The sequence below is a fragment of the Lytechinus variegatus genome, chromosome 5 (genome assembly GCF_018143015.1).
Source record: "Lytechinus variegatus isolate NC3 chromosome 5, Lvar_3.0, whole genome shotgun sequence".
Lineage (NCBI taxonomy): Eukaryota > Metazoa > Echinodermata > Echinoidea > Temnopleuroida > Toxopneustidae > Lytechinus > Lytechinus variegatus.
In genome coordinates, this window is record NC_054744.1 from 16653680 (window position 1) to 16673288 (window position 19609).

The 19609-nt window shown below is 37.5% G+C and overlaps 1 protein-coding gene across 1 annotated transcript; it reads left to right on the forward strand.

The window, feature by feature from the left end:
* The first annotated feature begins 1202 nt into the window (after positions 1-1202).
* On the forward strand, positions 1203-13633 carry LOC121414910 (chondroitin sulfate proteoglycan 4-like). Its single transcript, XM_041607957.1, has 4 exons — positions 1203-1240; positions 2103-2167; positions 3443-8155; positions 9755-13633. Exons 1-4 carry the CDS (start codon positions 1203-1205, stop codon positions 12289-12291), a joined length of 7353 nt encoding a protein of 2450 aa, XP_041463891.1. The 3' UTR covers positions 12292-13633.
* The last annotated feature ends 5976 nt before the right edge of the window (positions 13634-19609 follow it).

A 19609-nucleotide genomic window follows, 5' to 3' on the forward strand; every position in this document is an offset into this window, starting at 1 on the left:
ACTTGACAAGGAGGAGAAAATTAGAATATTTCATATTTCATATAATAAAATGCAAAAGAAATAGTGAGTGGGTGATGTCATCAGTCTGCCAATTTGCACACCTACCAGGATGTGCATATAACTGTTTTGTGAAATTAAGCGAAACTTTGAAATGTCATAACTTTCTTATCTTACATCTGATTTTGATGAACTTTTCAGTGTATTGCTTGTTGGATTTTTCTCCTTTTTTCAAATCAACTTTTTGTTGGGGTGGACTTGTCCTTTAGATTTTGTTGTTGTAATTACACTCTGTAGAAGTTGTCTCTTTATAGTACAAATATTAAGTGATGGTGTGAGGATACAAAGGCCTAATCATATTGAAGTGGCACTTGATTGGTTGCTCTACAAAGTTGATTTTAAGCTTTCTATAACGATGATTCTAGGTGGTTTCAAACTGCCTCGATCACAAGAATCCCTGTTAAATTACGGGAACTATTTTCGGCTAAAAAATACCCATTAATTATTCCTGCATTCACACTGCCCCGAAACATACCCTTCGGGATAAGTTCCTGAAGCTACGAGCATGCGCATAGTATGGTCTGATAAGCAGGCAAGGCGCGAGATTCAAAATTACTAGCCCAGCAGCCACCCACAGCTCCCGCGCCCCAACGACGCCCAACGACACGCTGGGCTAAAAGTTCCCGTAATTTGCTTTCACATCACCAAAATACCTGCGACCTTGGAAAATTCCCCGCGAAAGTTCTCGTAATTTCGCCAAGTACATATACCTACTATTTAGCGGGTATTTTCTTTCGGGGAGATTACGCGTAGTTTGCTTTCACATTACCAAAATACCTGGTATTTTCTGATCTGGGTAAATTTCCCGATCAGAGAATACCTGGAACTGACGAACTTCGAGGCGGTCTGAAACCACCTTTTGTGGCACTTCAGCAATCAATTCCAATGCCATAATTTACATGTAATCCTTCACCACAAGCCAGACAACTATGTATTCCTTTCTTTACAAATGAATAGTGATCAGATGAGAGGTGTCAAATAATTCCGTCTTTACCATCCTTATAAAAATTTCATGAAGTCAATGTAATTTGTTCGACACGTTTTGGGATTAAATGAAGCAAAAGCCAAATTCATGATTATCTTTTTTTTCCAGTTTCACTCAAGAAGAATAGATTGTATCCAAATTGACAATTTCAGAGGGAATTATGAATTCTGCTCCAATGGTTTTGATAGACGTAGAAAAGTGAGAGAGACAGGTTCTTGGGAGTTTTATTTTTTACTTTACCCTTTAAAAGCAGTTTATAAATTTGTCAGCTTGGATTCAGACGTTTTGTTATCAAACCTTTTACATGTTTGTATTATTTTCTAACAATTATAGAGCTGTTGAATGTTGGGAACTGTTTTGGAAAATATTTAATAATTGGAAATAATGACACCTTACACTACTTTAAAAACAAAGTTCAACCTGACAAAAAGCTTATAATAAACAAATAGAAAATATTGGTGAAGGTTTGAGGAAAATCCATTAAAAGATTAATAAAGTTATTAGAGCTTTAATTTGTGACGTCATGTATGAATTCTGCACCATGTTGATAATATTAATACAACATGTAATAAAAAAAATGTATAAAATATCTATTCTATCTTTCTTTCCAGAATTCGGGTTAAATGATTTGGCTGTTCATCCTGGAGATGTGATAAAAAATATTTTAATCACATTTTTTTTTGGAAAAAATTACATTTGATTAAAAAAAAACACCCTGCATGTACACATGTACATACTATGGGGAGGGGGGGGGGGGGGTTGCTCGCATATACTGTATGACATCACAAATAAAAAAGAAAATTCTTTTTAACACTTTCAATCTTTGATGGATTTTCCTCAACCCTTCACAAATATTCTATGTCTAAGTTCTCCATTACTACACATTCCAACAAAGTTCAATTTGATAAATATTTTGAAACACCTGGAATGTAAACTTGGCATGTGTTCTCATTCTTTGCTTCAGTGTATTGCATTCTTCTTCTGATAAAAGACTGCATGACAATTGACATGAAAATACTTTGAAATATTTTCTCACACATTTCTCTGTGTGTTATAAAAGATGGGGGTACTTTTATAAGGATTTCTACTCATTAGACTTCCAGAGTGTTTTGATTCCACGCTCAAGTGAGTTTATAGGTTGATACCTTGAGCTCATCAAGATTGGATAATCATGATCCTAAAGGAGATTGATATTTTCATAATTTTCCACCCCAGTGCCAGTCATAATATGGCTGTTGTAAACTGCTTTGGTAGTGAAAATAGAAACTTAACATGCCCTTTGAAATTTGTGGTCAAGCACTGGGCACAGAGGGGGTGTTATTCAGGAATACATTAAAGGAAACCTCCACCCCCAACAAAAATTTGATTTGAATAAAAAGAGAAAAGTCCAACAAGCATGACACTGGAAAATTTCATCAAAATCGGATGTGAAATAAGAAAGACATGACATTTAAAGTTTTGCCTAATTTCACAAAACAGACATATGCACATCCTGGTCGATATGCAAATGAGGAGACTGATGACGTCATGTATTTTGTTATATGAAATAAGAAATATTCTTTTTTCTCCTCATTGTCAAGTGAAACAATTAATTCCTCCCTGAACATGTGGAATTAGCATTGTTTAATACAATATGGTTCAGTAAAGTTGGTCCTTGTCAAATATAAAGTATTGTATAATTCAAACTTTAAAAGAAAATAGGGAGTGAAGGACATCATCGACTGTCTGATGTGCATGTCAGTGAAACAAAATTTTAAAATGTCATAACTTTTTTATTTTATATCTGATTTTGATGAAATTTTCAGCGTTGTGCTACCCGGTACTTTGATTTTTCTCTATTTAAATCAACATTTTTCTGAGGTGGACTTGACCTTTAATATTTTGGAATAGAGGGCATTTGTATTCTGTGTGGTTTGTGTGCAGTGGTAGGGGGTTAACATGTGTTCTATGGAGAGGTGAAGGGCCTGTACTGTTCTGCTTCAAAAGTTGTAGAGAGTATTTCAGGTGATCCTGACAAACTATGAAATATATGTGCTCCTAAATTACCATGATGACCTTTCATGAAAATAATAGTTGGGATGTTAAAATATAGGATGCCAAATATACTTAATTGAAAATTCATTAAAAATCTAACAAAGAAAAAGTCACATTAAATCAAGTTTGCTCCCAGGCTTGCTTTTTAAAACATACATTTTGTAATAAACCAAAATGTGCGTAAGAACTTTATTAAGTTGTTGTACTTCTTTCCTTTGAAAACAATACCTTATCCCATGAGAGCAACAAATCATGGAGTTGGTTATTTCCTCATACTGAGACATGCTTCATGATTATATAATTCTGGTTTATGTATTTTGTAATTAGTTAGCAAAATCTTTATTTTTTTTCTTATATTCAATACAGATTCCTTCTTTGGAACAAGCTACATCAAACTCCCTCTTGAAGAGAATACTGCGGTGTCAGAGGTTAGCATACGCTTTCGAACAAGCCGCACCAAAGGACTTCTCCTGTATGCCTTCAGCCAGGACAGTGCTCTAGTAGTGCGACTCAGGGAAACCAAGGTTGAGGCTGTACTGTTCTTTGGGGATGATGAAGTCACACTTCTTTCTCGGAGGAGACCAAAGCTTAACAATTTGAGATGGCATCAAGTAGAGGTGACATTGTCAGGGAGCCAAGGCATTCTTTATATAGATGGAGACCAAAAAGACTCAGAGAGTATACCCAGAGACACTATATATGCAGAAGATATTTATGTTGGTGGATCAAATGACCTAAAGAGTCCCCATTTATCAGGTGTGGACAAATACTTCCGAGGATGCTTGGAGGATGTCACAGTAGGCAATATCAATGTTATAGCAGCCTCGATTAGCACCTCTGGAGGAATCTATCATGATATCACTCGGGAATGTAGCGTAGAGTTTGAAGCAGGCATTGATGATCCCATCAGCTTCGTCAAGGAAACTGCCTTTGTGTCATTTCCGAAATGGCACATCCAGGAGGAAGGGTCGTTTGCCTGTTGGATCCGCACCTCAGCACCCACTGGCCTTTTGATGTTTAGTTACCAGGATAGCAATTTCATAGCAGCAGAAATCGAGAATGGTCATATACGGGTCCTTGTCCAGACAGAATCATCTAGTACTAACTCTGTTGCAGTGTTATCTGAAAAAAGTGTAAATGACATGACCTGGCACTTTGTTATAATAGATGTCGCACACGATTATATAAGAATAAGTGTTGACTACGATGATGAGCAATTTGCCTTGTCAAGCCCCTTTGAGGAGCATATTGATTTCTTAGGAACATTGTATGTAGGTGGAGTCATCCACAGAGGTAGGTCTTTGGCCTTCAGTTCAGACCTATCTTCAATCACTCATGCCAGTATGGGAGGCTCGCTTAAGGGCTGTCTAAGAGATATCGAGCTGAACGGAGTACAGTTTGCTCTTGGAGACTCCCATGCAACACATGGAATTCTTGTCGGATGCCTGTATGAATTTCCTTGTTCTCTGGATCCGTGTGGAGAAAACGGCAGATGCATGGAGACCGGTCTTTCTGACTATAATTGTGAGTGCCTTGGAGATGCATGCCCTACCACTCCCATGATAAAGCCAACATCGGGAGGAATTGATACAACTGCTGCTGCATCTACTACAACTGAAACGATTACTACTCCAGAACCAACTACACCAGAACCAACCACTTCCACTTTTCAAATTCTTACAGTGGATGCATTGTCAGTGATGGAAGGTGGAGGTGCTCTGATGACAACGGTTAACATCCGTCTGAATGTTAACCTCAGGGAATATAATCTTCGACAGTCACAGGTGTTGTTTAAAATGGCCCAGTACCCAGAATTTGGAGTGATTGAAAAAGATGTTCTGAGAAAAGGAAGTTCCAGAGTGCAGTTCACTTTCTTGGATTTACAAACGGGTAAAATCAGCTATGTCCATGATGGCTCAGAAAACTTTAAAGATCAGGTTATATTTGATGTCGTCTTCAGTGGAAAACAAGACCCAGTTCCAGGTATTACAGAAGATTTCAATTTCACGCTGCCCATCAGAATTACACCTGTCAATGATCCTCCTGAGATAACTGTTGCAGGTGACAATACTTTTAGGATGATCAGAGATACAAGAAGAGTACTGCGGGCAGAGTTTCTCCAAGTCATCGATCCAGACAACCTTCCATCAGACCTGATTATAACCATAGTGAGTCAACAAGGCAATGTAGGTTATTTTGAACATGGAGGAAATCGTGGCGAAAGCATTACAGAATTTACCCAAGAGGATATTGATGTGGGCAACATAGCATATGTTCACACTGGCCCTCTTCCAAAATCCAGGATTGTGCTAAGAGCTGCAGATGGTGAGGCTAAAAGTGGACTGGCATCATTTCGAATTGAGTCTGCTGAACTAGCTCTTGAAGTTGCCAACCTTACAGCAGTCAGAACTAACCCTTCTGCTTCACAGATCATTAATCTTTCCAATCTGAATGTGATTACCAATGACCCAGAGGATATGTTTGAAGTGACTTATCTGATTACTACTCCACCAAGGCTTGGTGAAGTACAAAAGCTTTATCCGTCAGGAGAATGGGCAGATTCAAGTGAGTTCAGTCAATCAGATATGATCATGAATCATGTTAGATATTCTGCTTCCCGGGCTACTGAAGAATCAGAAGTGTCTTACGATCAGATTGGAATTACTGCGAGAAGTGAAACTGTCAACAAACCAGGGATATTTCTTCCCATTCAGATTGTAGTGACTTCTGTTGAAGTGACTACAAACACTGGTCTGGTGTTGGATGTTATCAGCGAGGGGTTTATCACATCTCAGAACCTGTCATCGGAAGCCACTCATGTCCTGGATGGCTCGCCCATATTATACCAGGTAGTACGATCTCCAGTCAAAGGTGACATCATGAAGCATCTTGTTGGGAAAATAGCAGAAAGTCAGACCTTTTCTCAAGATGATATTGATGCTGGCCTCATCACCTATCGTCTCAAAAACAAGGTTTATACTGCCTTCAATGACACTTTCATTTTCCGTGTCACTGTATCCAATGCTCAAACCAGCGCCAAAGAATTCATGATAAAATATTTTCCTGACTCCCAGCAGGTGGCTGTCACCAATAACGGCTTTGTTGTACAGGAAGGAGGTTCACACACCTTGGTAGCCTCAGATTTGTTTTTAGAATCCTCAGCCACATCAGACTTTTCCTATACAATCACATCATCTCCACTGCATGGAAGATTGCAGATGATAGATCCTGCCTCAGGTAGCATTGTTGTTATTCAGAATGTGTCATCTTTTCTGAATTTAGATATAACGAGAGGTGCACTCCAATATGTTCATGATGATTCTGAGACACTGTATGACTATTTTGATGTAAATGCAACCGCCTCTTTCAACGATAGATTTGGACGTAGGAAACAAGCCAACTGGATGGGAAGAATAAACATTTCAGTCGAGCTGCTGAATGATAATACACCTCGACGTGTCATTGACAAGGTGTTTAATGTTATAAAGAATGGAAGGACTGTCTTGACTGGAGAAGATATCTTGTACACCGATGAAGACTCTGATTTTGATGATGATGATCTGATATACACCCGCCAGAAAATCAATGCAGGAGATCTCGTGAAGACAAACAACCCATCAGAATCTCTCTTGAAATTCTCACAGAGGGATCTCCTTGCAGGCAAAGTCACATTTAAACACCAAGGAAATGTTGAGCAGACACGAATGCTATTTCTCGTCCTTGATAAAAATAGGAAACATTACGTTGCTGGTTTTCTGCAAATCCAAGCAATTGAGTCACATGTCAGTGTAGCAGTTAACACTGGTCTTCAGGTTGCCAAAGGCGAGGGTGAAATAATAACCAGTGCAAATCTAACAGCAGAGACAAATGTCAATGTCAAGGCTAGAAATATTGACTTCCAGGTTACATCAGGCCCTATGTATGGTGTTCTGAAAGCAGAAGGGGTTGCCATCCAACAGTTCACACAAGAAAGCCTTGATAGTGGTGCAGTATCTTATCACCATAACAACCAGAGCAGTGATGTCATTGATTCCTTTAATTTTACAGTATCTACAAAAGGACTTGAAAGTCAGGGCGAGTTTGTGATTAGGATTCTAGTTGCAAGCAAGGAGCAGTTGCCAACAGTGGAGAAAATGGAACCTGTTCTGATGGAGGTAGGAAAGGAAGTAGTTTTTACTAAGTTGAACTTAAAGATTTCTCACCCCAATCACCTTGCAACAGAGATGGTATACAGGGTTATCTCACCTCCCAAGTATGGAGAGTTAAGACTAAAGAATGAATATGGCATCATCATCAAGAGATCGCCACCACTTGAAGAGGAGTCAGAACGGAAACGAAGGGAGACTGTTGATTCTGCCATGACCTTCACTCAACAAGATGTCAGCAGAGGACATGTGAGCTACATACAAACAGATTATTCACAGCTTATTGATGAGTTTTCCTTTGAAGTCAGTAATGGTTATGTGACCCTACAAAACCTAACAATGACCATTGACATTGCTCCAGCGATTGTTCCACTTGACGCTCATGATTTCTCTGTCCTTGAGGAGCGATCTAAGACCATCACAAAGGATATTATAAGGGTTGGACACCCATTGTACGAACCACTTCACTTCAGTGTCCATATTTTGAAGAGTCCATTGCATGGAATCATTGAGAACACAAGGCAACCAGGTGTTAACCTGAAGTCCTTCACAACTCAAGACATTGAGAATGAATTTATATACTATGTCCATGACGGGTCAGAGCAAGCGTGGGATCACTTCACGATCATGTTTAACAATTCGGAGGGGAAGCAAAGTGATGCCCACACCATCAACATCACCATTATCCAGATAAACGATCAGCCACCGATGGTTGATGTCAACGAGGGGCTTGCTGCAATCATGGGGGCAATTACTCCTATAACAAATGCTTCCTTGAGTGCCTCTGATCCTGATACACCAGATACTAACTTGACCTACACCATCACCAATCCAGGAAATGGCATGTTGGTGTACCGGAGGAATAGGGAAGAATCTATTCTCTCATTCTCTCAGGCCGATATAAACACTAGAGATGTTCTCTTTGTTCATCAAGGTAAAATCAAATCAAACATGCTAAATACATGTATATAGAAAAATTCAAATTTTTATAATTATTATTTCTGTTAGTATTATTATTTATTTGGCAAAGAAAATTGCAAAAAACAATACAGGATAAGAAATATCAACCATTGGAACGCCAGGGACAGAAAAAGTTAACTAAATTACTGTGTCATAAAGCCTCCTGTCCCAGTTCCAATGGTTGATTTTACCATTAACAATATACCGTGTGAGTAAAAAAGAACTTGACACTTCACAAATCCCAATTTAAAAAAATATGTCATGAATGCATAATTATTATATTTGGCTGGAAAGAGTATCTTCTCCCAAATAATTTGATATCCCTTATATGGTATGTCTTCATGCTTGGATAATCAGTAGGTATTCTTTGCAGTGATGTAAATTTGTACTTGCCCCTAAGGAAGGCATGACTACAGTGAATGAATCCAGAAGCCAATGATGTCAAAAATCTTGCATGAGTTGGTAAACATATTTGCTAAGCCATTTTCAATTAAATTAACTTGAGAATCGATACAAATTACTGGAAAGGTGTTTTTAAATGGATTTTAATGCAACCCTTGTAGGATTATGACATCATTGACATCTTGATTAATTCATTCCAGTCATGCCTTACTTTGGCGCAAGTCAAAATTTACATCAAGTGCTGCAAAGTACCTCCTGGTCATCCAACTGTTAAGACATACCACCTAAATATGGTATCAAATTATTTGGGAGAAGATACTCTTTTCAGCCATATATAATATTAATGCATTGATGACATATTTTTTCTTAAATTGAGAAATTCTGAGGTGTCAAATTTTTTTTACTCACAGGGTATTTTAATAACTAAACAATAATGAATTACAAGCAGCATAAAGGGATGAAACATGCAACATGAGTAATTGGAAACAATATGTGATACAGATAATATATGATTCAAAGTAATTTCTTCAAATAAAATGACCTTTGGATATGAAATCAAGTTCAATATCTGCATGTTTCTGAGAAGATAAGGTTGTGGCACAAGAATCATAAAAGAGAATTAAAATCTGAATTGCAGAAAATTGGTATAATCCCCCCTTTGCATTTCTTACATAAGGGATGGCAAGAACAATTCTCAGATGGTAAGAAAATCCATTCATATTTTGTAAGCAATCTGAACATGCTATGGACTGCATCATTGGCTGATACCAATTGTAACAAAGTGTATATTCGCATAATCTTGGACTGTTATAACTTTTGAACAGCAAGGCAGTCAACTTATGAAGAAACCTACAGCAATCACTTCAGCAAATGTCTCTCAAAAAGGAACTAAAGTTCATAATTGCATTCGGAAGAGACGTATCTTTGAGAATATGATATTTATATAGTCCTGCCTTCATGATGTTTCACTGGGACTAGTTTTTGGAATATTTCAAAATACATTGGATTTTTATTTCAAATCACTTTACTATTTTCTCTAGTGTTAATAATTGCTGTAACTGGCTGCTGGAGATTTTTGATGATGTGTAGAAAGTACTTCACAGTTTAATTTCTATCCTTTCATTTTCAAATCTGTAATATATTTTTGTGCTAATTCCCATTGCTTTTTCAGGATCCAGAACTGGTGGGTTTCGTTTCCAAGTTACCGATGGTGTTCATACTACCCAGCAGCAGATCTTCTCCATCAGAGCGTCCCCTCTTCTCCTGGTGCTTGCAAACAATTCCCAGCTAACGGTAACATGGGGAACTATTCAACCAATCACAATGGAGCATTTGCTTGTGGTGACCAATGAAGACCCACCTACTGATCTTAGTCGACCAATCACATATGTTATTACTACCAACCCTGTTAGTGGTGAGATCGTGAAGATTCTTTCCAGGGGTTCTTCAGCAGTTGACGCCTTGAGCTATTCAACAGTATCAGTTTTTACCCAAGAGGATATTGACAATGGTTTGATAGCCTTTAAACATGATAATTCATCCACCCTTTCAGAAGACAGCTTTCAGTTAAATGTCTTTCTCCCACTTTCACAAAACCTTTCAAATATTATTTTTGAACTCCACATTCCATATGAAGCCTCCCCTACAACCCCTTTGCCTACTTCCACTACCATGTCTGTACCAAATTCAACAATGGCAGTTGAAGCGGATTCAGGAATCATCAATACAGGGATTGAAGTATCTGAGGGGGAGAGTGTGACAATCACGGCAGATAACCTTGATGCAAACATCCTTTTGGAAGGACTATCAGGGTATGTACAGTATACAGTGACAAAAGCGCCTAAACATGGATTTCTCAGCTTATCTGGAAGGAACATAACTACTGGAGGTTCCTTTATCCACAACGAAATGTCTACACAGGAGTTGGTGTACACCCATGACCATTCAGATACACTCAGCGATTCCTTCAACTTCTCGGCATCCATCAAGTTATTTGGACCAGCAGCAGCTTCTGCGGAAGGAGCAGTAACACCAAGTGCAGAGGGTATCTTCAAGGTAAAGGTCTTGCCTGTCAATGATCAGACATTTGTTGTTGTGACAGCTTCCTTGAGGATGTCTATAGTGCAAGGTGAACAGGTTGTATTCAATGACCACTTTCTCAACATCACAGATCCAGATAATCCACCATCAGATCTCGAGTATAAGATCATACAAGGGCCAACCAATGGAAAGATCGTCTTCATTGACAATCCCGGTGTCAGTGTCAAGACTTTCACGCAAGACGATATCAACAGGGACCTGCTGCAGTTCATCCATGATGGAGGATCGACCCTTGGAGCATTCACATTCAGAATCAACGATGGCAAGCACTATCAGATCAAGCAGTTCTTCATTGATGTTATTCCACGTGTTCTAACCTTGACTGCTGTGGCACCTCTTGTTCTTACTCAAGGAGACACCATGGCTATCTTGTCTTTTGAACATTTGAACATATCCAGTAATGGCAATGCATCCACTTCATACTACAATATCTCAAGTCCAGCTAGCTTTGGCGAAATCAGAATGAATACTGTCCCAGTGATGCAGTTTACTCAGAGTGATATTGAATTGGGAATGGTAGAATATCACCAAATTGACATGGCATCTGATCAAGACAATCTCCAACTGACATTGTTTGATGATTACAATATTATACCTGGTATCTATCTTAATATTACCGTGGAACCCTTGATTGATATTAATAGCATTGAAGCATCAAGTGGAAGCGATGTACCAATAATGAAATCAAATTTAGATGCGACATTGCTAGCGAATAAGACTGGAAAGTTCCCCTTTTTTACCATCCTTGAGGCTGCAGAATTTGGAGTGGTTGTAAATACAACCTCAGATGAGGAACTCCATAAGTTTTATTTCCATGACCTTGACATGGGAGATATTGTTTACAGGGCTGAACGTTTAGACATTGCAGAAAATGATACTTTAGGTGATAACATCACCTTATTGCTACAAACTGAGGGGTCACAACCTGTGAGTGTAATTGTTGGAGTTGTGATTGGGCCTGCAGTTATCGAGAGCACCACCCAGCTTCCAACAACAACAACAGAGGCAACAGTTAGAATGAATATATTTGACCGCGGGGAACTGCCAATCGACAAGCCTATTGAAGATGATGGTTTAACAACAGAGTCAACATCCCTTGAGGGTGGAGGTCCCAGTGCCAAAGCCGTTGATAACAAAGGACCATCATCTATCATATACATTGCTCTTTCAATCGTGGCTATCTTTGTCATTGTTGTAATCATCATCATTTTCATTCTCTGGAGGAGGCGTCATCGAAAGAAAGGGGATGAGAAGCCAGGCCCCCCACCTCCTATACAGGAGAACTTACCAGAGACGGTCACATCAGCTCCTGTTATAGCCCCAGAACCGTCTCAGACTTCCCAGGCCACGCCCTCTGAGAGATCCTACGATAGCAGTGCAGTGACCCAACCAATGATTAGAAGGCCCATTCAGAGTCCCATGGTTCCACAGGTCAAAGTAACTCCCCTGGGAAGGCCCCCATCGCCCGTCAACTCTTATGCAAGCCTCACCTCTAATGGAACCTTCCAATCATTTTCTAACTGGACAGGGTGTGACCCAAAAATGGCTGCTCCTCATCAGACACGATCAAAAAGCCCCACCTTGAAGAAAAGTCAGTACTGGGTTTAAATTTGCGAGGAGTTTTTTTGTCTGACTGATATTGAGCTATCTTTATTTATTTGTATATTTTTACATTGTAAATTAATTTAATAGTGCTTTTAAAGTGCTTAATTAGAATGGTGCTGCAACAAGTTTTTAAATGTTTTTTAGGAGCCGGAGTTCAACTCATATTGATGTACATATTATTGGGTCTCATGCTATCCAAATGTAAATTTATACCCGTTGATAATCATTTTTCTATGCATCTCATGTTCTGTTATTCAAATCTCAAAACACATTTACAAATACGCAACTTTTCAAGTACCCCCCCCCCCTTCATCCATGTCCTCTTTCACTCTGTTAGTAATGCAACATGAGATAGCTAAATGTATATCAGACTAGTTGCCATGCAGGCAGAAAGATGAATACTTTACAATTGTAAATTTGTTACATTTTTTGGCTTTAGACTTATATTTAAACCTAACACTTGATGTGGTAAATATCATAATCAACCAATCATATAATTGTTATATAGTAAACAATGAAATCACTCAAGCATTCTATACAATCCATAGGATGCAATGCGCACAGAATTGAATGCGAGACGATTTCATGTATTTCTCAACCAATCAATCAACCTGGATTGCATATTAGGAGTATGCAGAACCTTGAAATTGTGCCTAGCTTCCCATAAGCTAGATTATATGGAGGCCTATTCTCCAATTATACCTTTGGATAAAGCATATCTGTTAGATTATTAGAAATTTTGAAAACCTAGAGGGCTAGAGTTTAAAGGTATTTGCTAACATTGATTTGACTGAGCTGCGAGGTCCCACTTGTCACCTGCACCTGTGATGTGTTACAAAAATGAAGCCCAGAAAAAAATCGCGTCCGAAAATCATTATTAAGTGCTTCAAAAAAGTGAAATATAAAGTGACCGGGAATACCATCTTAATTTCATCCATATACTTATGTGTTCTATTATTATCAGCATGATAGAAATTACACAAAACCAACAATTATAACTTATATCAAAAGGATTTCTTTCGATTTTTTGTTTTTTAGAGTTTTTAGGTTGACAGAAAGGCATTCATGTACATATTTCATCTCTCCTTTGATATTTTTTTTACAATATGAACCTTAAGAGAATGGGTTTTTATGTATGACCATTGCGTGATTTACAATTTTGAATGTGATTTGCAAATTAGCGTATGTCATCTCAAGCTACAGTTTGTCACTTGAATGTGATTTTAAGGATGTTTGGCCATAATCATTTATTGTTACAAGAGCGGTAGTAGTCATCATAGGCGGATTGGGGGGCCCGGCACCCCCCCCCCCTATTGGCGGAGCAAAAAAGGGAAAGAAAAAAAAAGAGAAAAGGAGGGAAAAGAGAGGAGAAAGAAGAAGAGGAGGAAGATGAGTGAATAAAATAAGAAGACTTGTAAAATAAAAAGAATCTTTCATGTCAATATACAAAATTTTCGCTTGCGCTTTGCGCTCGCATTGCCTGTAAGGTGATTTTCATATCTTGTTCAATGTGGTCAATATACAAAACATATTTCACCTCAGAAACCGAACTTTCATTATTTTATGTGATTTACAAATTGATTCTTAAAAAGTGCTCTGTAAAAATGTCAGTTTTATGGTCTGAATATTAACATTTTCTGCTCGCGCTGCGCGCTCGAAAATTTTGATTTATCAGGTACCTATTATTTTTGTGTATTCCATAAAGTTTTCAAAATATCCCTCTTCAGGTCTGATTGTCAAAACGTATCAGCTAGCGCTGCACGCTCGCATTTTGATTGGTGAGTTATGTATGTCTCTAAAGTCCCCTTTTCATGATATTTTTTTTCAATCTTTATTGATCAAAATATAAATTACATTACATAGTTTATAAAAAAATTTGGCTCACAATTTGCGCTGGCATTAATGGTTAAAAATATATTAACTAATGCATCTTATTTATAATTACAAAAAATGTCCAGTTTTCAGGCCATAATATCAGTGGTGTAGCTAGGATTTTTTTCCTGGGGGGGAGGCACCGGATTTTTTCCGGTGTGTGTTTATGTGTCACAAGGGCGGATCCGACTTTTGCCAATAGGGGACGGGGCCCGAAATTATCTTCACCTATATTTTCCCCTATCAGTCACTTCTTAGATTTATTCTTATAAAACAACATAAACATGAAATAATCTCATAAGCCTGGCTTAGGCCCATAAAAAGCGCGAGCAATTTTTATTTTTACTTTCATGTATTTTGTCCTGAAAATTTAATATTCTGGGCAATGTTAAGTGTGATCTTGAACAAGATTCGTATGTAACTAGATGGTTACTGCGAACGTCAAGCGCGAGCAGAAATTTTTATTTACTGTTCTAGCATTATCGAAAAGGGACCTGTTTAGGACTGCTTATAGCCTACGAAGACGGTATATATTTCAATAACGGGAGCGCGAAGCGTGAGCAAATTTTTTTAACATTCCGAACTAAAAAATGGTCATTCTAAGCACTTTTTGTATTAATAAATGGGATAGGTATGTAACTAAACAATTGATGCTAGCGCGAAGCACGAGAGGAAGAAAATTGAGATTTTAGACCTAAAAGCGGGACACTCTATTCATATCTTGTAAATCATAAATAGGGTATATTTAATTGGGTATCATTAATAATGCGATCGTAAAGCGTGAGCAGACAATTATTGATATTCTGATGTGAAACTGGATAATTTAAGTACATTTGAAATAAAGAACATGCAGGCTATCGTGCATGTTTTAGATTTAGACCTAGAATCTGGGCATTCTGAATACAATTGTTTAATGGAACATTATGAAATACACGTAGACAATATGAACTTGGCAAATCAAACAATGTGACCACGCAGCGTGAGCTTAAAATGCTGATATGTAGACCATAAAACGGACATTTTACAGAGCACTTAAATTTGTAAATGAAAAAAATAATGAAAGCTCGATGTCCGAGCTAAAATATGTTTTGTATATTGACTTCAAAACTTGCTCCATATCTGCCTATTGAGCAAGATATGAATCTCATCGAACAGGCAATTCTGGCGCGAAGCGCAAGCAAAAATTTTATATAGTAACATGAAAGATTTGTTGTTTTTTTTGCAAGTCTTCCCCTCACATTATTCCATTCACTCGTCTTCCTCTTATTTTCCTCTTCTTTTTTTCTTCTGTCTTTCTTCTTTTCCTTTTTTCTTTTCTTCTTTCTCCCTTTTTTTTTTGCTCTGCCATTTTTTTTCAGGGGGGCACCTGGGGGGTACTCCAAATCTCGGGGGGGGGGGGGGGGGGGGCGGCCGATCGAGGAAAATATTGCTGAAAAAAAATTCTGCCCCCCCATTGGCGAAGGCTGGATCCGCCCCTGGTCATTGAATGTGTTTTTGTCAAAGGTCGGTGAAGGGTCAATGAACTATGGCCATATTGGGGGTATTAGTTAAATTGCCATCACAACTGAAAGTTTATCAAACTAGTTAAGGAAACTAAACAAAAATGTTATTATTTAGAACCAGAATGTAGTCAGAATTGAAAATCTCACTATTTCAAAACTTTTTGATATGTTGATGTAATATGCTAATAATACTATGGCTGAATTAGTTTCAATTGTAAGTAATAATATATCATGAAATAACTTGCTTTCACATCCAGTATCTAAGCATGTAAATGTAAAAACAAAAGCTTGCCACATAGTGGAAAGTGTTTGAGATAACTGGTTCAAACTGGCTTTAGCCTATTGGCTTTATGATTTAGAAAATCCCTGAAGAGTAATGAAGAAAATTGACCCTTATGAAGATATTTATCTGTAAATTGATTTTGCACTATTATGTTTTTTTTTATAAATTTATCTATTGTTTCCCAAAGCATGTCCCCACTCCACTCAGGAGGCCATCTGTACCACATCTCTTGTGTATAGTAAGATGTATATTTTAGTAGTAGGTGGGGTGGAAACTTGTAAAAAAAAAAAGATGGACTCCCCTAGTCAAATTTCGTCACTGAGGGGAGGGGTCAAATTGACCCCCCCCCCAGTATATTCTGGTTCGAAAAAGCCCAGTTAAGACAGGGTTGAGGGGATGATTGGTTACAATGTACAGATAACTCCATCTTCCCTCTTTATCACTTTGGACTATAGAAATAAGTTTGATTTGGTAGAAATTCAATTTAAAAGAGGTAAATAAGTGTTATGTGTAATTTGGTCTGGAAAATAGCTTCAACTTGAATAACAAAGAACCTTTTATTTGGCTCTGGGGAAATTTAACCCAGGCAGACCAAATAATATTAGCAATTTATTGATCTAAAGACTAAGAAGAAAAACACAATTTAATCATGGTTCAGGAAATTATGCCTTGAAAAGTCCTTGAATTCATATGTATTCTTTCCTCAAATTATTGGGAATTCTTGAAAATCCTGTATCTTTTATAAGTCTTGAATTGTACTTTGAATCATGAAATATTGAAAATGTAAAGTGTATTTAAGAATCGACGAAAGGACAGCATGGTTTCTTCTATATTCTGACCTTGATATTTATATAAATATGTTGTATATTGATGTTCAAATAATTCTTGATAAATGCTGGAGTATAAGCTCATTTGGTGATTTTAAGTTTGGTGTTGAAAGTGTTAATGTCAAGCAGAATTTCAATAGATGTTTATAGATGTTAAGCCTCAATTGAGCTTGAATATTTGTATTTTGATAGCAATTTTTTTTAGTCAAACCTGGATTTAATAACATAAGGCCGCCACACACTTTATGACCCAACTGGTCTACGACTGAGTGAAGGAACATGTGATGTCACAGCTCTTGTCAGCTTGAGCGTCGCAGATCAGTCATAGAAAAATCGTAAGGATTCGACATGTCGAATCCTTACAACTGGATCGCAACTTGTCCAACTTCCAGCCAACCACACAGCAGAGTCGCGACGTGCATACGCAGTAGCAAGCATATTTGTTACGGCAAAAAGCAAAAGGGCATGCTTCAGTCGCAGACCGCATGGTACTTGAATCTTTAAAGGGAAACCCAGCCTTGGCCATAAAATGTTGTGTTGGGAAGGAGAAAATAAATTAAACAAAGTGGTGAAAGTTTGAAAGAAATCGGACAAGCAACTGAGCAAGTAAATTATGACAAGGGGCAAGGACAACTTTCCCAAATAGACCATGTACTTTATTATCAGGGATTTGTGGTTTCCTCCTAAGTACCCATTCCCCTAGGGCAGTAATCTAAATATAACACAGGTAGTATATTGTTTTATGTCTTCATGAAAGAAAAATGTAATTTGAAATAAAACTTTTGGACAAAATGACATTTTAGCCATGGAGTACATGGAAGAGTAGTCCTTGCCTTACATCACTATGATATCCCATATGCGGCCAATTTGAAGTCTCCATGGGTACAGTGATTACCAATATTTACAACTTTTAAAAATTCATAACTTTCTTGTTGTTTGTTCAATATTGTTCAAACTTTCACCTATCAACTTGTCTGATTTTTCTTTTCCTTATAAAGACAAGTTTTTATTTGGGTTGGATTCCATTTTAAGATGTGCGGTGTCGAGGCTTATGACTACCTTGCGATTCATCTCGCCTCACTCAGTCGCAGACCTGTCGTAGACCAGTCGTAAGGTGTGCGGTGGCCTTTAGACCACACTGTTATGAAGTGCCAGTTGTCGTTCACCAAGTAAAGATTATTCATATCCTGCAGCAGAAAAGTAACAAAATGAATTGAGTCATGATATGGGGAGAATAGGAAAATACAAAAATATACTGAATTTCAATTAACTGAAATATTTTAATTGCCACGAATATGGAAGAAATTTTCATGAGGCCCCACATTCTTAGAAGTGTGTGAGATTCTAGTTAAGACTATGGTTAAATCTAGGTTTAATTACCAAAATAGCACCCATTAGTTGTTCGAGCTAGGCGATGCAATCATATGCTCTTGACACTAACACTAACGCTGGACTTCAAATCACCAATTTTGCGGGTTCAAACTCTGAATATTGAAAAAATTATGTTTATGTCATATCTCCATTTCAGTATGTAAATCCCAGGTGTTGCATGCTCTGTAAGAAATGTTCAGTACTGCTGTAAAAAGATGAAACATTATTTTTGTATTTTAGCTTGAAATAATTTTGTATTCAGAAATTGCTATAGACATGAATTGCAATGAAAGTTTCATGAAATGCTGTTTGGTTTAGAGCTTGGGGGTTTTCATAAAGCTAATGGCATTTTTTTTTTGCAAGCAATGGTCAATCAGATTTTGTCACATCGATTGAAGTTGCAATGGGCCAGCGTTCAATAACATTTCTTTCATTGCTGTTGACTGAAAAGTGTGCCACATTTCAACTCAAATTATTTGAGATTAAATCATACTATGCATTGGAAGAAGGTTGAACTTTGAAAATCACGTTTTGGCTCCACATACTTGAGTCATTACTTGCATAACTTTGCAGTTTTATGAAACATTTCCAAGTTGCGTGGGGTTGTTTGTAAAAGTATTAGTATAATGATGATTTTATGGTATTGCAATTCCATTGTAGTGCTTCCCTTTTTATTTTGTCTCAAAATGTTCCTGTGATTTATGGTTGTTTCCTGTTTTTTTAAATATTTTTATTAAGTCTTCCTCCTCTGACATTAATTTATCTTGATTTTTGTAGATTATTGAAACCCACTCTTTGAGAAATAATTCTCCTTGTATCCTCTTCATCAGCTTGTCGAGTTGAAACCAGTTCCCTTGACTTTTACCTCTTCTGATCTGCATTTATCATTTTGTACATGCTCCCACACTTATATATGAATTATTCTAATATTAGAAACATACACTTTGTAGTTCTTATGTTCATCTCGCTAGTATCCTTCCACCCACTGGACATGGTTGCATAAGGCACTGTGTTTTCAGATCATACTCTGCAAGTCAAGTAGGAAACGGGGAAGGGCCATTGGTGATTTCACCGCCATTTCAGACAAAATCGCCCCCAAAATTTGCAGAATTAATGCTTATGGGGTACCCCACGACCAGTGCTGCAAACAATATCTTTCAAAAATTCAAAACATCAACATTTTACAAATGGCATAATGAATGTTTAGCAAAAAAAAAATGTATCCCTTGAAATGAAAGAAATACCCTGGTAGCTCTCAAAATTCAGCATTAAGCAAGTTCATATTTCTATTGTGTGCATGATCAGAAGAAGGCCATTATTTACTGGTATTTCACAGTTGGCCAACTACAATGCAGTCAAAATCGAAATGCAACAAATACCTCCATAGAGTATTCATTTGTATACTATTCTGGTCACTTGGAAATGTACTTTAACCAAAGTTTTCAGAATCAACTTCAAACTTAGCC

Coding starts and splice junctions, on each gene's coding strand:
- LOC121414910 (XM_041607957.1), top strand. CDS start 1,203: ATGAATTCTGCTCCAATGGTTTTGATAGACGTAGAAAA. Junction 1,241..2,102: donor GTTTTGATAGACGTAGAAAA/GTGAGAGAGACA, acceptor GTGTTATAAAAG/ATGGGGGTACTTTTATAAGG. Junction 8,156..9,754: donor TGTTCTCTTTGTTCATCAAG/GTAAAATCAAAT, acceptor TTGCTTTTTCAG/GATCCAGAACTGGTGGGTTT.